The sequence below is a fragment of the Carassius gibelio genome, chromosome A24, assembly GCF_023724105.1.
Source record: "Carassius gibelio isolate Cgi1373 ecotype wild population from Czech Republic chromosome A24, carGib1.2-hapl.c, whole genome shotgun sequence".
Classification (NCBI taxonomy): Eukaryota; Metazoa; Chordata; class Actinopteri; order Cypriniformes; family Cyprinidae; genus Carassius; species Carassius gibelio.
Window position 1 is genome coordinate 6,870,240 of NC_068394.1, and position 19,165 is coordinate 6,889,404.

The 19,165-nt window shown below is 38.0% G+C and overlaps 1 protein-coding gene across 2 annotated transcripts; it reads right to left on the minus strand.

The window, feature by feature from the left end:
- Positions 1–8,326: 8,326 nt before the first annotated feature.
- LOC127946159 (activated CDC42 kinase 1-like) lies at positions 8,327–19,111 on the minus strand. Of its 2 annotated transcripts, none has more exons than XM_052542499.1 (16): positions 17,660–19,111; positions 17,323–17,500; positions 17,085–17,155; positions 16,315–16,521; positions 16,063–16,215; positions 15,598–15,875; positions 15,395–15,521; positions 15,168–15,314; positions 14,964–15,058; positions 13,024–13,218; positions 12,510–12,601; positions 12,340–12,384; positions 10,883–12,255; positions 10,700–10,795; positions 10,482–10,609; positions 8,327–10,242 (listed from the first exon to the last, which is right to left on the minus strand). In XM_052542499.1, the coding sequence occupies exons 1-16, from the start codon at positions 17,705–17,707 to the stop codon at positions 10,236–10,238; spliced, it is 3,240 nt and encodes a 1,079-aa protein (XP_052398459.1). In that variant the 5' UTR covers positions 17,708–19,111; the 3' UTR covers positions 8,327–10,235. The 2 variants fall into 2 exon arrangements, with proteins under 2 accessions (XP_052398459.1, XP_052398458.1); XM_052542498.1 differs by having other exon boundaries at positions 16,315–16,542.
- Between the last annotated feature and the right edge of the window lie 54 nt (positions 19,112–19,165).

The window sequence follows — 19,165 nt, forward strand, 5'->3', positions numbered from 1 at the left end:
AGCCATGACAATTTTAACTAAGAACAACTGTGCAGTCAAACATTCTGCCATTCAGCGGATAAACACTTCTCTGTTCTCTCCAGTGTGTTCAGCTCATATTTTCCATCATGTCTACAACAAAATGTGCGCTCAAAAAGAAAAAATGCAAAAAAATGCTGTTTATTGAGCTGGAGCTTAACCTGGAATATTCATTATTTCAGTAATTTATCATAGGGTTAAACTGGAATGCTGGTGGATAGTAAACAAAATGCAGGTTTTTAAGTTTAAATACTGCATACAAAGTGGCACAAGTGCTATTGAATGTGCTCCAGAGAGTTTTAGCATGCCAGTCACTTTCGAAAATGTCCATTTGTTACCATATAGAAAGCATTTAATGCAGCATTCCTGCATGCTTTAGGCTCATTTTTCATATAGAGACATATAGAACAGTGGCCCATTCTACCTTTCTAAGGTATGAAGAAGACATGACACTAATATGACAGTGAATATGTTATGTCTAATGGCACTGCAACATATCTGGCAAGACAGATGGTGAGTGTGTGTGTCTGCAAAATAAATGTTTCAGAGGCATCAGACATTGAATCTCAGCTCTCTTATATATACTTGTCATTTTACAGACATTTTTATTCAAAGTGACTGATACATTTTTGTTCTGGTCTCTCCAGAAAAAAATACTGGAACGATTTTCCTATAATGACAGTGCCAGCCTTGAAGAAAATTCAATAATGATCAAAAGTGACAGCAATGAGTGATCCTTCACACATGTGGTTCAACAGGCACCAATAAGCTACATTCAAAAGCATTAAAGTTTCCTCTGTGTAGAAAGGTTATCATTTTCTTTAGCCATGAACCTCATAGAAATGATTTAGAAAAGTTAAATTAGTTCATTTTGAGAAAATGTTCTTTTTGGAGGTCACAGTTAAAGTGTTATGTGTCAGTTTTTTTCAATTATAATGACTTAATTATTTCAACAGTCCCTTTTTCCTTTTTTTTTTTGGTTTATGTGCCTTTTAAGTTTTGATTTGACTAAATAAAAATCTGCCGTGCTGTCAGCCACTGATTGTCCATTCTAAGCTATCTGCAAATGAATGCAACTCACTTTTTAAAGGACATTGGAGTCTGCTTCCTAGTCAAGAAGAACAAACTACCGTTCTGCTGGAGCGCCTTGCCTTCTTTTCCAAAGCCATTCATCACATTGTCAATTATTGTAGGAGAAAAGAGTAAGCACATACATAAATCACCATTATGAGTAGGGTCGGGAAACAGGCGGCCAAGGTGAGGTGACACAGACTCACCAAAGTATGAGTCACAAAACATCAAAGTTTGATCTACTTCAAATTCCTCTCTTGCGACTGTGGGGGAAATCATTCCCAGTCTGAAAAATTGAACTTAAAGGGATAGTTCATCAAAAAAGGTAAATAAAAAGAAAAATGAACTCTTTGTAACTCATGCTGAAGTTTTTTTTTCTGCAGTGGAACACAAAATGAAATATTTTGACGATGTTCACCTTGCTTTTCCATTCAGTGAAAATGTATAGTGGTCCCAGGGTATCGATTATTTTTGAAATTATTAATAAAAAATTATTTAAAATATCTGCTTTTGTGTTACCCAGAACATCTTAACTTCATCCTACCCCTTTAAGAATCCGATATTCAGATAACTCAGACACGCTGAGCTTAATTTTATAGCTCAAATTTAAGTGACAGAAAATCCATAGATGAATCCATCATTACTTGATGGGGCATTAAGAGGTTTTGATGAGTTGCTCTCATGTTCAGCTGAGCAGGGTGTGTGGTAATACAGTAACATCAACAACAGTCTAAGTCGCTGGACCATTAATCATCAGTTCACCCGGAGCATGGAGGCCCCCCGCAACAAACACACATCCCACCCTTACCGCAAAGTCCCAGTCGCACACTTGCTTAGTCACCTCCTCAAGAACTTTAATGCCTAATAATGACTGAGGAGGGAAACAGGGAACAAGGTGGATGTACTGTATTCACTCTGTCCTCGATGGTATTATAGAAACTGGAGGTCAAAAAGAGAGGGTGCTCAGCAGTCATTATTCATGTTTAAAGAAGTCCCTCTGTGCTTTTTCATGACTATGATGTGCAACTTTGTTTAGTGATGCATCTGTGTCCATTTCCACAGCCCATTACAGGCATCTGTCTCCATTAATGACCAAGATGAGAGAGAATCCCCACAGAGAGAGAGAGAGAGAGAGAGAGAGAACAAGGGGTGACTTCTATTGTTTTAAAGTGAGCTAATCATATGTTTTTTAATCTATTATCCCTTAGAGAAACCTTTCTGCATTTTTACATTCAGAGTTGAATTGAGAATGCACTGATTTTTTTTATTTATTCAAAATGAATTGAACTGAGGTAAAAAATAATAAAAAAAGGACACAGAATTATAAAATTCAAAACTGGACTGTAGGAAGTATAAAAATTATGTAACTAGTACAAAAGCAAAGTTTGTCTAAAAACAGAACAACAGACACACATAATATCAGATAAATGGAAAGAACATAGATATATAGATCATATCATATATTTTTTATCCCCTAAATTTTTTTAATTTCAACGACATTATTTTGTGGGTTTATAAAGCTGTTTTTCTGGCCAGTCTGTTACACAGGCAAAACCTGACCCAAATACACACAAAGATGTGTACACACCTGCTGAGTGTGTTTAAAGAAGGATGTAGCTTATATGGCAATCTTTTATTAACCTAAAAAATACTGAAAAAAAAACCCTTTTCACACTTGCGTTACACAGAATCACACATCGAGGAACAGAGCATAATTATTTCGACATGAATTTTGAAAAAGCCCAGTGGACGGGGATGAGCAGAGGTGAAAAAGAAAGTACTTAAAATTTCACACCACAGAGCATAGAATGAAGAAAACAAACACGGTCTATACCCAAAGTCACTGCTTGGACCAAAGGCTTCTGTTTAATGAGAAGAAAGAGAAGAAGACGATGACTAAGTGAGAGAAACAGACTGAATGATAAACATGCATTACGTCACACATTTCAGAGATAAACAAGAACTTTGATGGGTGCTTTGTATATTATTCATCAAGGTGTAAATTCATTTGCTGTTGGCTTTTCATCAAGGCAGGAGTGGAGCAGAGAAGCGGCAAGATGTCTGGTGACCTGTAGTTATCTGTCGCTATGAAAACGTCAGTTTGGGAATTGATAAATGTGAAGCTGTTTGAACTACAGTCATGGTCTTATCTTAAGACGAGCCACCTGCAGACTCACATTAGTCCCTCCCTCTAACGTTAATGTCTGGTGTGCAAATGTTACATCATAAATTCATGAAATGGTTTGACGGCATAATTTTTTTTTTTTTTGACTTCTCCAAAAAGGAGTCTATCAAAAACATTTCTCAGGTTTGTTTCAACATTCTGATCAGCCTAATATAGCAATAGGCTAAACCAATACCGTTAGTTTGGGGCGGAGCCTTCATTTTGGCTAACCAATGGGGCAAAAAAATAAAAAATACAATGCAAAAAATTACATGCTTCACCTTATTTTTAAAGTGAAGTAAGCTGTTTTCTGTGAATGTGCAAGACTTCCATCTCATTAACCACTAAATAAATAACAAGAAGAATGTGAAAGTGCAGTAAACAGTACAACTGTTTGCACCAGTGTGCTTATAATTAAGTTTATAATTAAGAAGACAATAATTAAGGCTCTAATGTGAAGGTGGATAAAATAGTAAATAAAACATTGTGTTTAAAAAATGTGTTTACAATGGAGCAATGACTTCCATTTCTTGTTTATTTAAAAAAAAAAAACATTTATAAAACTTAATTAGGGGCTCATCAAAATTATTTGCCAAAGATTTTTGGAAATAAAAAAAATGGCTAAAACAGAAACAATGGGTAAACAGAAACATAAAGTCATGATAAAAGTAGTAGACAGATCTTTAGTATTTTGATGTACATCCAGAAAAACTGACTGAGCCAAAAAGTATAATTCATGAGATAATCCTCATTTGTTTACAGTGTAAATGGGATGATATTATACAAAAGAAAAATATTACAATATTAATAATAAGCTTTTTTAATCCTAATATTTTTTTAAATGTATATTTAGTCTACTGTTTGTCCAGATTTTTTTTTTTCAGCAATTAACTTTAATTTCAGTGCATTGTTCAGCCTGCACAAATAACCTTGAATATACGCATTATGCATCTTAGCCCTTGGATTCAACACTTCTGAATGAACCTTTCTGGTGCTCGGGGAAGAGCCACACATCATCTGAGTGTGATGGGATCGATATACTCAGGTCTGGCAATGAGTCACAGCTTTTAATGCTCCAGCAAACAAGAGACAATAAGACTGGGAATATGTCCCCTTTTCCTGTATGGACAAACAACCAATGCAGACAGCACTTTCAGATCTCTTGGTAATAAAAATAAATAAATAAAAAACACAAGCCCTTTACAGATGCACACCTTTTAGTTTATCCAACTGTGTCATCTTCCTTCTGAGATTTAGAGGATGATGAAAAAACCGGTATATAAAGGTTTGAAGTATCCCCAGCTGCCTTGATATAGCAGGGCAACTCATGGGCAATGGGAAGCACAGCAGCTTTGTTTACAACAGGAGTGTTATTGATCCCAATCTCAGCTGTCTGAGATGTTTCTGTGATAGTGGTTTGCAGAAGCCAGATTGCAGGAAACCCGGATCTGACCTGTGGCATTACTTCTAATGTCTATTCTCAGCATGAACAAGAATCATCGGATATTACATGACCGTTGTGGGTATTTTTAGATAAGAGTTTAAAGAAGCGTCTTAGGTCTCCTTTAGTGATTCAATTCTGAGTTGAATTATTACAGTCATATGCATCAGGGCCATTTCAATATATTCAGTCTGAGCTTTATGCGCCACAGGGTTTTAATAAACAAAGAAATTACAGAATGGAAATTTTTAATTGGACAGTCCACTCTAATGCCTTATTCTAGATTGGTTGTTCTCAACATGTTGTGCTTCAGGGCTTTACTTAGGAAATCAAGTGGTGACCCAACATAGATACCAAAACAGTTTGTCACGCAAATGTAAATAAAAACATAATTAATATATATAATATATATAAAAAATCTTAACATATAATAATAATAAATAAAAAGAAAATGTCCCCCAAAATGTACATTTTAAGATTTAAAGGGGGATCGTTTAGAGTCACAGAGAAACTATGGCAGATAATATTTTTATTTTTTTCATTTTTATAGCCAAAAACCTAGAAATGGGTAATAGTAAAATTCTACATAACTTTGTTTAAATCAGTGATTCTCAACTCGGGCAAGACGGCTTCTGCAAACTTCCTGGGGTCCACAACACATGTATAAATGATTTACATTTACATAATATTATCATTATTTTCAATGTTGTGAAACACAAAAAATTAAGATGTGCAATATAATAATGAAATCATATAAAAAGGTCAGATGCACTGGTCTAAATACATTAATCAAAACACTAAAACTAAAATTAATCATTTTCATTAGTAATTTGCTACAAGTGTAATTTACAGTTTTAAAAACTAACTTTAAGTGAGCATTAGATGACAGCAAAAGTAATCTAAATGTGAAAAAAAATTAGCCTGCACAAATTAGCCAAAATCAGTAAACACTGGCAAATTTTTATAATAAAAAAAGGAAGAAATTACTCTAATATGGATTTGTTAACTGTATGAATTTACATCATGCATCCCAAGAGTTGCTGAGAGTGTAAATCACCCTATACAGAAAAAAAATAGCCTCATCATGTATTCAGATTGGTGGACAACTGCAGCAAATTTGTATGCCTACTCCCAAACTGATGTTTAGATTTTAAGGTGGGGACAGTGGAGGAGCTTCTTGCTTTAAAAAAATAAACAAATAAATAAACAATCAAATAAAATCATGCAAATTCATGTGAATTCGCCACCTTGTACGTTTTCTCATGAAAATGGGTTGCAAGACACGTGGCAAGAAAGGAATGAAGATAATAAAATCAGAGAAAACTTCAAAGTTAGGAATGTATTCACATTCAGAATCACAGATGTTTTTGCCAAATTGTTCACCTCAACTAAACAGACACATTCACACCAACACCTCCAGGACTGGCAGGAGTAAGCAGCAGCTTCTAATTAAGAAACTCTGGCGTATTACTAACACCTGCATGAGTGTGACAAGTCACAACTCAACATCAATCTCATTCTCACAAACACTTTGTAATTTTCATTGGCTTTATGACTTGCTTCTACATATTGAAATAAGAGGAAAGCATAAAAAGATTGACCTTCAAGTAATATTAACTTGCACTGGTTTGCAATAAAGAAAAAAATGAGCTCTTACCAATCCAATTTGAATAAAACTTTTTTTTTTTTTTGATTGTAGCTGTATCTGTGTAACAAATCCACACAAATTCAATTAATCAATCAGCCCCTAAAACAGAAAAAAAAAAAAAAAACTGATTAAGCTGAGAGCCTACCCACCTTCACAATCTCACTACTGAATGAGTATTGATTTAGCAGACCAATGAATAAGTGCCATTTATTATTTAAGGGCGGGAATTAAATCCATAAATGACATCATTAAGCATGACAAGTTATGGGGTTAAATAATGTAAGAACATGTCTTACTCTTCCCATCTAATAACACCTGTAACCTGAGTTATTTTTATTTTTTGTTAAATTGCGTGGAAAAAAAATCCCGAGCTGCAGTCTTTTGGGTCTTATTTAAAAATAGCTCGTTAGGAAAATCTGACAAGCAAATTCGTTTCTTTACATTTATGCTCTCTGTATTCTGCAATGCATTGATTGACACGCTGTGTGCTCACAGTAGCCAATCATTGCAATGATATAATTATTGCGTAATTTGTCAATCATTCCGATTCCGCCCCCTCTACGCCACATTCAACATGAAGTCGCGGAGACGCCATCTTGGATCGGTCGCCAGCTCCACTCAGTGTAACCTGTTTGGCAGGTGCATTGAGCTGTCAGCGCATTTAATTAATCATACCTCACGGAATATCTAACTGATTTTGACGCGGGTTTTTTGCTGCAAAGGTCATTCATGCAGCTATGATACAGGACACATGGTTCAGCGTATTTTAATATTCATAATAGGCTTAACAGTTAGGCCTACATTATATCCTGATAATAAGATATAAAGTGACCAGACGTCCTAAATCAAAATATGTGAGGTAGGATATTTATAAATCACACACTATAAATATAATAAAGAATCAGAAACAGATAGTTACAGTAAAATAAGATATTTTAATAAGTTGAAGTATAATGATTTGTAACACACACAATTTCTCTCTATATGATGTCTATGCGTGTGATACTGTAAACCAAGCGACGTAGTAGACGTAATAAATGAGTGCGATGGCTTTATTTTATAAGGTGATTTTTAAAAAAAATATTATTAAAATTATTTTACAATGTTTTTGTAATCTATTAATTATCACGGGCTAATAAAAACAAGTAAGCCTATACCAATACGAACAGTTTCGGATATATAATTTTGATTGAAGATGAGTGGACAGTCCGTGCCCCCGCTTGGTTGTTGTTTGATCATTTTTGTGTTTTCAGTTTAATAGGGTGAAGGTAATTTATTGGTAAATATTACTGATGATAATATATAGTCAAATAATACTGGGCTTGTTTTTGAAGCTGTGGTCACTTATATGCCTCTATATTATATAAAAATTTGCAATAGTGCACTTAAGCCCCGAGAGAGCCCTGCTATAAGATAAAAATATTTTAAAATCATTCAAATATGCACGCCGTGGAGTTATGGACTTATGTTACATTAAATGTTTTAACATGCCTGATTGCTAGAAGACAACTATGAAAGTACGTTTTTGCCACCTAATAATAATAATAATAATAATAATAATGCTTTGGTAAATCAATTATGACATAAAAGAAAACATACTAAGCCATATTTATGACATAATAAGTCTTATATTAATACATATAAAGTAAGATATATATATATATTTTACCAGAATTGTTTCTCGCACTGGGGTTATTTCTTAAGCTTGATCTAGATGTGCTTATAGTGTAATGGAAAATAAATTCATGACTCAAAAGAGTCGGGGAGTATGAAATATAAAATGAGGAATTTCGAAAGCAAAGAAATGTTTCATTCTTTAGCATAATACTGACATCTAATGGTGAATTTGAGGAAAAGTTCTAAATGTTTAGAGAAATCGTCAAATATTCAATATTCAGATATTTTCTGATGGCTTGTAAACGTCTGATGGCTTGTAAAATAATATATTTTAGAAAATAAATAAAGTTAAATGATTTGAAGTTCATTTCAATTTATTGAAAGTGATTTATTTTATTTTATTTTCTCCGAAACATATTCTTTAGACACCACTTTGGCCTGTACGTTCTGTCATTGAGTGGTTGTTCTGTAAGGCTTGCAATGACTCATAGACATTTATAATGCACATCCTCTTCAAAGCTCCATTACAAGGCTCAGTGGGTCCTTATTTCCAGCTCTACCTCCAGGCTCAATGAGACCTGCTTGATTTAAAAAGGATGTTACATTCTTCTCACAGTTTTTGATGTTGAATTGCTGCCATAATTGTTTAAACACAAAAAGGGTGGTGAACTAATGAAAATTACAGTCATTATTCACAGCAGCTTTAAATATTTACTTCATACAAAAATACAGATTGATAATTATACAACAAACATTTATAAAGCTTTTACATTAAGCCCAGCATTCTGCCATTCACTTTATAAAAAGTGGGATGCAACCTACATGAGGTGAGCACTGACACAGGCTATATTCCAAAAAATGATCCGCAACAGCAAATTGCATAGCCATGAACACAAAACCAGTGCAGGTAAAATACATATAACTATAATTAGAATACTGAACATCTGGACAAGAGGCAGATAAAATCACAAGCACAGAGCAGAAGCCTCAAATTACTTAGCCAGATGTCTGATGTGTGTGATTGATGTAATGTGCGAGACATACAGTTCTGACAGAAGAAAAATGCACATAAAAAAAGAAATAACTGTAACTCAGTTCCATTCATGTAACAGATAAGGTGATTTCCTAATGACATTATGTCATAAGTGGTCTTGTGATGAAAAATACAATAAAGACCAACAAACTAACAAGGAAATTAATAAATTAACAAAACATTAGGTGCAGTGTTGTATGCAGTCATCATGGCACATGAAAATAGGTGTATTCTAACATCTACCTCACTATACAAGTCTTTGACGTATCTCGTTCTCATCCCAGATTATTTTGGCTAAGAGACCATCCTGAGACCATCTAAAAATTATTTTAAAATATGACAGTCGTAGTCCATGACTGTGACTAATGTGAACACCACTGAATAGTATTAAATTAATGAAAAACTAGTAAATGTTTAAATAAGCAAGAACAACATCTGTGAACTGCATGCGACATCATGTATGAGAGTTAAAAGACGTATGAGCATTATGCTAAAACAGGAGCGTAAAGTTGCGGTCACATTAGCGAAGTTTCTGTGAAATTCACGCAGAAGTCACTTTCACACAAAGCAGCTTTCTGTTGGTCATTTGCTAGTGACCAACTTGAACCCACTGTGAAATCTGTGAGGAAACATTCACAATTATACAAACTTTCTGGTCATGTGGATTCCTATTAAAATGACAGATTTTGCCTGTGAAAAATAGCTTAACAACTGTAAATGTAACAACACCTCAATGGTCAATATATCCATTCAAAAGCTTATTGTGTCTCTACAATATACCCTTGTATATATATATTTACATAAAACCAGTGGCAAAGAAAAATTACAACTCTTGTCATCTCATAATATTCATTGGCTGTGCTGATAAGATTCACATTATGTCTCCAGTTTTCAGATCTTCCCTATGCCACTGCAGAAAAATATTCTGAATAAATAAACTACAAACATTTCACAGGCTCAATGCTGAAAAGTCACATAATGCAGTGAAAAGCAAACTTTTTCTATTTTAAAACTTATATAACACACAGTCTTAAGTACATGGTTCAGCTGTTCACATTGCACTGCTGTACTTCAAGTAAGTGAATTTTGCATTTGTCTTGCATTGATTATAAACAATAAAGCAATGAATATTCAAATGACCTGCAAATATCTACTGGTCTACAGTCAATGAGCAGTAGATGAAACTCAATTCTCATTAGCTGCAGTGGAATGGAGATTAGCTCTGTTCTTCTACTTCCAGCCATTAGATCCTGACACAAATCAGAGAGATGTCAATGAGATTATGTAAAGTGCATCAAAAAATTGAAGAATTAGTTTTAGTATTTTTTTTTTACCCCCCGATGCAATTAAAGTCAATGGGGTCCAAACCAACACTGCACCCTATTGATTTTCATTGTATGAATAAAAAACCCTGAGACATAATTAAAATTTTATGTTCCACAGAATTAAAAATTTTGTTTTAACAATCCATTTAATCATCATTTACTACCTATGTCTAGATGGACCGTAGGAGTCCAGCATTTGGGTGCTGGCTTGCTCCAGATTCCAGCTACATCTCTCCAGAGCTTCCACACATTCAGGCCGAGCCTTCAAACCCAGTCGAAACAACTGCTCCACCTACATCAGGAATCAATATATATGAAAATGCTCTTTAATTATCAAAAAATAATGTCCCTCTTTTGAGTCTGAAATGAAGCACACAAATACCTTAAGATATTTCACGGCCTCCTGAGCATTCCAGCCGTGTGTCTGAAGGGCCGTTTGACACTCCTCCACAGTCACTCCATGTACTGCCTCCTGCACCTACAGAAACACCCAATCAGTCGTCTTCGAATGCCATTACATCATTGAGTAGCCAATGGTGAGAGCATATGGTGATAACCTGCTTACTTGTTGGAGTGTGACACGGTTGTAGGCACCTGCTAGGGTGCTGCTGGACCAGGCCAGACTATTAGAGGTCCCACTGTTGGATGGCCCACTGGTGTAGCTAGGCGAAGTGTTGGCCTTGTTAACTTGCTGTTGAACCATGGGTCTCACAGTGGCCATATTGGTTGTTTTTTTCTCCACATTTCCGTCAGAGTCCTTTAAGAACCTGTCATACTTGTCCAGGTATGCTGGTTTCTCAGGTAGCAAGTAATAATGAGTGCTGCTGGCCTTCACACCACCGTACACGATAGGAACGATGCATGGACTCTTAGCTGGAGTCTGGGCCACTTCAGTAGAGCCGTACTGAGAACTTTTAGTGGTGGCCGTCGATGTATAAGACATGGCGGAGGAGCTGGATGGCGCGGAAGAATATGACGATGGGGACAGGCAGGAACCCAAGGATCCAACGCAACAGAGGCTGGATCTTTGCTGAGGGGAGCCACCTTGGGGCGCCATGGGGCTTGGTGCCCGAGAGTTGGGTTGAGATAGAGCATGATCCCTCGGGGGTATCTGAGGCGGACATCGGCTCCTGTCTTCATTGTCTCCAAGGGAAACTGACAAACTGCTGCCGTATATCCCTGGCCGCTTAGATGGACGCATGGGTGGGATGGGGATTCTTGGAGGGATTTGAGGCTTGTCCTCATAGGAGCAGGGTAGGATGATCTGGCGGTGTGGGGCGAGAGCTGAAGGAGTCGGGAGGGGTGAAGAAGGGAGGGAACGTCCAGCCGGAGGGACCCGAAGCTTCACCATCACCTCCCTTTGTAGCTCCTTAAAGATGTCTGCTGATTGTGTAAAGGAGTGGGTTTCCTCACCATGCTTGGTTGGAAGAAAGAGATTGTCCTCCATGTTGTGTTTACTATCAATTTTAACATCATCTTCTGACTGAGATATATTGTCTTCCTGTGACACGGTTGCATTTATGGAGCTCACTTCCATGTCTTCTTGCTCTGCACACTCCACAGCCACATCGTCGTAGGCCGGAAGAGGAGGCAGGGGCCACATTTCCCAATCCGCCACTGGAGTTGGGTGCATGGGGTTGGGCAGCGCTCGAATGGGGCTCTGCGGTGGCGCCATATCCAAGATGGAAGCAGCGTAGGATGCAGGTGGCTTTGCTGTGATGGGATTGGGGGTCTCGGTAATGGGGGAGGGTGATGATGAGCTGAAGCTATCATCTCCAAAGTCAATGAGTGAGACTTCGCTAAGGCGGTCACTCAGACTAGTGCTTTCCCAAGGGCGGAGACGCAAACCCAGGTATGTGGAGGTCTTAAGAGAGAGCTTCTTCACACCTGTCACTATCAAATCATCATCGTCATCCAGCACAGAGTCATAAAATGGTTCTGGAAACAAGTCATCAGGCAAAACTTAGAAATGTGTTTTTGTGATGCAGCATGATTGCAGTGAAGAAGAGAAATGGTTCTTACTCTTAAGAAGAACGGCTGGTTTAGGAGGTCTAGGAGGAGGTTGTTCTGACATAACAGTGGAAGCAGAAAAGATCAGAAATTAAAAAAAGATAAGCAGTGTAAAAAAGAGATGTGATCAATATGAAGTAGAACAGAACTGCCCTACACAACAAGACCAAATGATTGCTTACTTTTAGATCGGTTTGGAAGTTTAGTGGGCTTTGTTGCATTTAAATCCATCCCAAGAACATCTGGTGGATCCATGGGATTACCAAGGTACAGACTGAACACAAGGTACACTGGGTAAATAGCAAAATCCACCTCTACATACTTTCACAAGATACAGTTGTCTAGTGGTTCTCTACAAGGGAGCCAGGGGCCCACTGGTGGACTTCTAATCTAATGGATGGAAAATTATTTCTTACATAAAATAACAAATAAGAAAATATTTCTCCCCTCAATAATTGTTTTTATTAATTGAAGATCATTTAGTGCTTGAAACATTTGAAATTGCGAAATGAATCATAGTTAATTAATATATATCAAAACTTCCAGATGTCAAAAAGGTTGAGAATCGCTAGTTTAGAATAATATACTGCTGCTCTCTATTGGTGAAAACAAGTAAAGCAGTCTGTTCCCTGAGAGATCAAAATTCAATAGAGGCTGTTAACAAGAGGTCACTCGTAAAAGGTCATGGTATCTCACTCATCAATCTTGTCAGGGGCACCCCAGCTACGGTGTGGGTCCGTGTCTCCATGGCCTGTGTGGATGAAACTGTGCTTGAGAGGTCGGCTGATGTCGTGAGCAGACAGACCAGCCACAGAGGTCACCACATTCCTAGGGAACTGTCCTACTTTCAGGGTCTGTCTGTTCTGACCCCTCCACCAGTAGTTCTCTGCTCTGCAGCACAGAAAAACGGGTTTAGAAGTAGATTTAAAAATTAAAAATAATTGCAATTAATCTTATGATGATTTTCAAGTTGAATATGACTATGAATAAAATTTTTTATGAATTTATCTTAACTTTCTTATGTTGACATTCTTATATATATATATACACACACACACACACACACACACACACACACACACAGGTGCTGGTCATATAATTAGAATATCATCAAAAAGTTATTTCACTAATTCCATTCAAAAAGTTAAACTTGTATATTTTATTCATTTATACTATGGGGCCGTTGAATGCTTGAATCTGATTGGCTGACAAACGTTCTGAGGTGTGCAATTATTTTCTGGGAAACGCACCGCGAACGTAGTTCCAGGTGTTGTGAGCATTGCCCTGAAGATATTATCTGTTAGCATAGCGTAGCAACTTAAAGGCTACACATGACATTTCTCACTAGCGATGTTACAGCGCTGTTTAGATGCAATGCAGCAGAAGAGTGTTTAGATACACACATAGGTTCGTTTGCCTAATTCACACAAGCTCTCTCTCTCTCTCTCTCTCTCTCTCTCTCTCTTTCTGTGTGTGTGTATGTGTGTGCGCGTGTGTCTCTGTCGCTCTCGCTCTCTTTCTAATAACTTCATTATTAACTGCATTAGAATGCTATCAACGTCTCAAGCCTCCGTTACCAGCTTTAAAACAACGTTTTGGTACTAGCAAAAGAGGCATTGGATGAGTTGCGAGACATGGGTTTCAGCTGTCGCATTCCTTGAGTCAAGCCACTCTTGGACAACAGACAGTGTCAGAAACGTCTCGCTTCAAAAAGGACTGGACTGCTGCTGAGTGGTCCAAAGTTATGTTCTCTGATGAAAGTAAATTTAGCATTTCCTTTGGAAATCAGGGTCCCAGAGTCTGCTTGAGGTCCAGTGTAAAGTTTCCACAGTCAGTGATGGTTTGGGGTGCCATGTCATCTGCTGGTGTTGGTCCACTGTGTTTTCTGAGGTCCAAGGTCAACGCAGCCATTTACCAGGAAGTTTTAGAGCAATTCATCCTTCCTGCTGCTGACCAACTTTATGGAGATGCATATTTAATTTTCCAACAGGACTAAGCACCTGCACACAGTGCCCAAGCTACCAGTACCTGGTTTAACGGCCATGGTATCACTGTTCTTAATTGGCCAGCAAACTCGCATGACCTTAGCCCCATAGAAAATCTATGGGGTGTTTTGAAGAGGAAGATGCGATATGCCAGACCCAAGAATGCAGAAGAGCTGAAGGCCACTATCAGAGCAACCTGGGCTCTCATAACACCTGACTGATCGACTTCATGCCACGCCGCATTGCTGCAGTAATTCAGGCAAAAGGAGCCCCAACTAAGTATTGAGTGCTGTACATACTCATACTTTTAGGTTGGCCTAGATTTTTAAAAATCCTTTCTTGTATTGGTCTTAAGTTATATTCTAATTTTCTGATATACTGAATTTGGGATTTTTCTTAGTTGTCAGTTATAATTATAAAAATTAAAAGACATAACCATTTGAAATATATCAGTCTGTGTGTAATGAATGAATATAATATACAAGTTTCACTTTTTGAATGGAATTAGTGATATAAATAAACTTTTTGATGATATTCTAATTATATGACCAGCACCTGTATATATATATCCTTTCCTGGACTGTAGATTGATCGCGACCACACAATACAGCCACATCTAACACCTAACAAAGAGACAAAATAAGTCCTCACCTTCCCTCAATTATGGTGATGATGTCGTTAGCATGAATTTTAAGTTTGTCTGGCTCATCAAAGTCCTGCAGCGCCCTCATGTCAGTGGGCATTGTCTAAAAGCAAATTAGAAATATGTCATTGATTAAAACAACAAAAAAATATTTTGACATTCATGTTCTCTTCAGGATATTCACCCTCTGCTGTTACTATCTAAGATTTTACCTCCACAAGGAAGTCCCTGAGGGACACAAATGTTGGCCTGTCTTCAGGTTTGGGTGACCAGCACTGCAGCATGACGTTATAAATGTCCTGTGGACAGTCCTCTGGTTTGATAAGCCTCTCTCCCTCCCTATCGATCTTATGAAGAATCTATACAGAAGGGCACACATACAAATGTCACACAGACTTACAGAAAAAAATCGATTTCAGGGTCAGGTATGAGGGTGTACCTGGCTACCATTGAGTCCAACCCAAGGTTCCTGCCCATGAGTGAACATTTCCCACAGTGTTACTCCAAACATCCAAGTATCACTGGCATGGGAGAAGGTTCGGGTCTTTAGGCTTTCTGGAGCACACCTGCAAAGCACAGATCACTTTGATATGGGCTCAGGGAATTTTTAAAGAGTAGAAGTTGGTAAAGTACTCTTCTCACCAGGCAAAAGGGACTTTGTGATGCTCCTGCATCACATAATGATCATCGTTTTTAGGCAAGGCCCTCATTAGGCCAAAGTCACCAATTTTGATAAGGTCGTTGGAGGCTAAAAGGATGTTGCGTGCAGCCAGGTCTCTGTGAATGAATCGTCGGGACTCCAGGTACGCCATGCCACAGGCGATCTGAACGGTGTAATGGCACAGTACTGATATCAAAATATGACCCTGACGCTTCCTCAAGCGGTCTAACAATGAACCCAATGGGGCAAGTTCTGTCACCTGAAACACACACAAAAAAAATGGATAAAGTGCTTTAAAAAGATCACACAAAAGGAACATCCTGTACACTAGTGTTTAAACAGTCTGTAAAATGTTGTTTCTAAAAGAAGTTCTTGAAAAAAGTGGATTAGTTGTATTTTAAACATTTTTTGCAACCCCAGAATGCCATTTTAAGTACTTCAATTACCATCTTCATGGGGTGTGTGAGGACAACACCATAGAGACGAATAAGATTGTGGTGGTCCAGGGAATGCATGGCGTTAACCTCCCTTATGAAGTCATCTAAACCTTCTTCCTGTTCCAACAGGTCTGTCTTCAGGCACTTCACAGCCACACTCAGCTACAGCAGAGGGAGAAATGCCATCTATTATATTATTTTGCATATGGATACCTCACCATTACTTACAGTATATAGACACTTATTTTCCACTTTTCATACCACTCTTCCAGACGGGGCCTGCCATTCTCCACGTTTCACCACTCCGAAAGAGCCATCTCCCAGTTTCTCGTAGAGCGTGAGGTCTCTGTCACTGATGATGCAGGTGAGATTGGCTGGCTGTCCGTCTGGTTGAACTGAGGATGGGGATGAGCTGCGGAACACCCCTGGGGTCTGGGAATCCGAGTCAGGTCGCTTCCCAGTGAACACCTGCTGGCCCAAGCACAGAGACTACGGCTGAGGGTGATTCCACCTGCCTCTGCCTTAAAGATGCAGTAGCTCCTCATACAGTAACTTTTATAAACCTGGCAGACATCTATATGAAACTTAAATGCTCAAACGGCTTAGAAACCATCCACTTGCATTTACCCGAATCCCTTGTAGCTTGATCAGTATAAGGTCAATAAGACTTAGCTGATGTAAAATGAGAAAGGATTCTTGATCTTAAATAGTGTTGCCATTGTAACGCATCAAACATTAATACTCTTCTGGGAGGTTTTTGTGGCTCTTTGCATGCTATAAAAGTTAATGAAATTCACATACAAAGATGTCGGCCCTTGAAGCGCCCCCTTTTGACAAAAGCAAAGTCAGTTTTACCTACAGTCAGAAACCTTGACAACTAAGAATGGGTAGGAGGAATTAAAACAAGGGAAAAATTAAACAAATTAGAAACCAACTCAAAGTCCATGAAAATAAAACTAGATGGAACCCTTGAATATCTGTTACACAATCAGTCATTTTGGCATTTTTTAATTTCAGGATCCACACAATACCTTGCTCATCCATGACTTCCTTTTGCACATGGCCCTTCTCCTTTTCACTGCCTCCCATAGCCGTCTTTGACCTGCACAGCCAGAGAAAGCAGAAAAAACACCAGAAGGACTAAATATAATAAATATGTCAATTATATAATGTACAGTAAATTAATATAAGGCCAAATAAATACAAACACATTTAAACAATTAATAAAAAAATTCAAAACTCCTCTCACACACATGCAACTCCACTCACCTGGTCGGCCCATGCCAATCTTTTCAAGGTCCTCATTTTTGACATAGTCAAAGTGTGAGAGACGTGTGACATTGAGCTCATCACGAATACGGATAAAGTACTGCTGGAGCTGCACGTCGGTGAGCAGCTCCATGAGCCACTCGGTTCCCTCTTCAGACTGCATGTCTCCACCGTCCGGCTGCACACACATCAGATAAGACTTATTGTTTTAAGAATAAACAATCTTATCCTCCACAATTCTGCTTCTCAAGCAAACCTATCTGATTTTGAGGATATTTAGACACCAAGTTTTTTTTTTTTTTTTTTTTTGCTGTGTAGAGAAAACCTAATCTTTTACCTCATCTTTTGCATCATATTGCCGTTGATAGTCTGAGCCCGCCGCCATTTCTACATGGAAAGCAGTGTTTGCAGGCAGCGTGTGTATGAGTGAACCGCATTCCCTCGGGGTGTGTCCTGTTTTCACAGTAAACTGTCAGGCGTCTCCTCTAATCTGTGAGATATTTGTGTTGGATTCTTCTTCATCCCATCAGCTGCTACAAAAGCAAACTCTTTTATAAGCTCAAGTAGAGAATACAGTGTGTAATCTGATTCCTCGATGAAACAATAGTTGCAGTCTCATGAGAAACTGGGTCTTCTGCTGCAGAACCTCTGCGCAGGCTCCAGAGACCCTTTTGGATGAATGAATCAGTGCACGCAGTGCCTTAAATCCAGTTAATTGCAGCCCAGTCTCGTCTCCCAAACATGCCAGCATCCATCCTCTGTCTCATCTCCTTTAGTCTCAACTCCTTGTCAAAAAGGTCACAGCTTCTTAGCGATAAGGCATTTCCGTCCATTATAAGAGCCTTTTCCAGAAGCATCGTTTTGCTCTCTCTTGCTGAGTCACTGCAAGCTGCAGTACGAGTGCAGCAAACCTCAGACACAATCCTTAAAAGCAGTATTGCTGTATAAAACTGAATGTGTTCTAAGTGCTCAATGTCCCACTGTTTAGGTATTTATTTGATACTTATTTGAATTACAGTTTCTGAATATATGACAATAGCTTAGCAATAGGCTAATATTATTCATGGTTAAGTAGTATTGTTTGTAATGGAAACTTATTTTTTACCATTAGTTGTTTAGGGCAAAACAAGTTAGAATGAAGGTAAAATAGGTGAAATTCGCAGCATTTAATAAACAAGTTCTGCTCGCGTATTTGAAGGCTTCTATTGGATAAATTAAGGTAAATGTCATATTATGCGACTATGCATTACTTTACCGAGAGCTTTCGAACTACTAGCTATGTCCTGCCTTACCAACAACTGGTACAGCCAAATAATGTATAGATTTTGTAACAAACTAGCTAGTAGTTACTAAGCCTCTAGTGTGGACTTAGCATTCTAATTTAAGTAAGAGCTTATTACGAATGGCTGGTCCAACCCTACACAGGACATGATGACGCATTCACTACTGATGAATTATGGAGTCTCCCTTGTGAGTAAGGGAAAGCATGTCCAACATCCAGAAATAAATCCGCCCTCAGATGTACATATTTATTCACACTTTCTCACGAAACACCCAAACCATCAGAAACCACCCGCTGAGTGTGATGGCAACACGTCATAACTATGAAAATGATGCAGTAACCCTTGGCAACTACAGTTTGACTATAGCAGACAGAATGCCACATGGCATCTCTTTTTTTTTTCTTTTAGAGATCCCCTACGCACATGAGAAAACTCTGAATTTGTAAGATAAGAGATGTAACACACCGGCCTCATAAGTTTAAAGAACTTGCTTATTGACCCAACTAGGCATTTATGGTCAAGTGCTATCCAGCGGTCTTACCTAGATTTAGGTCAGTCCT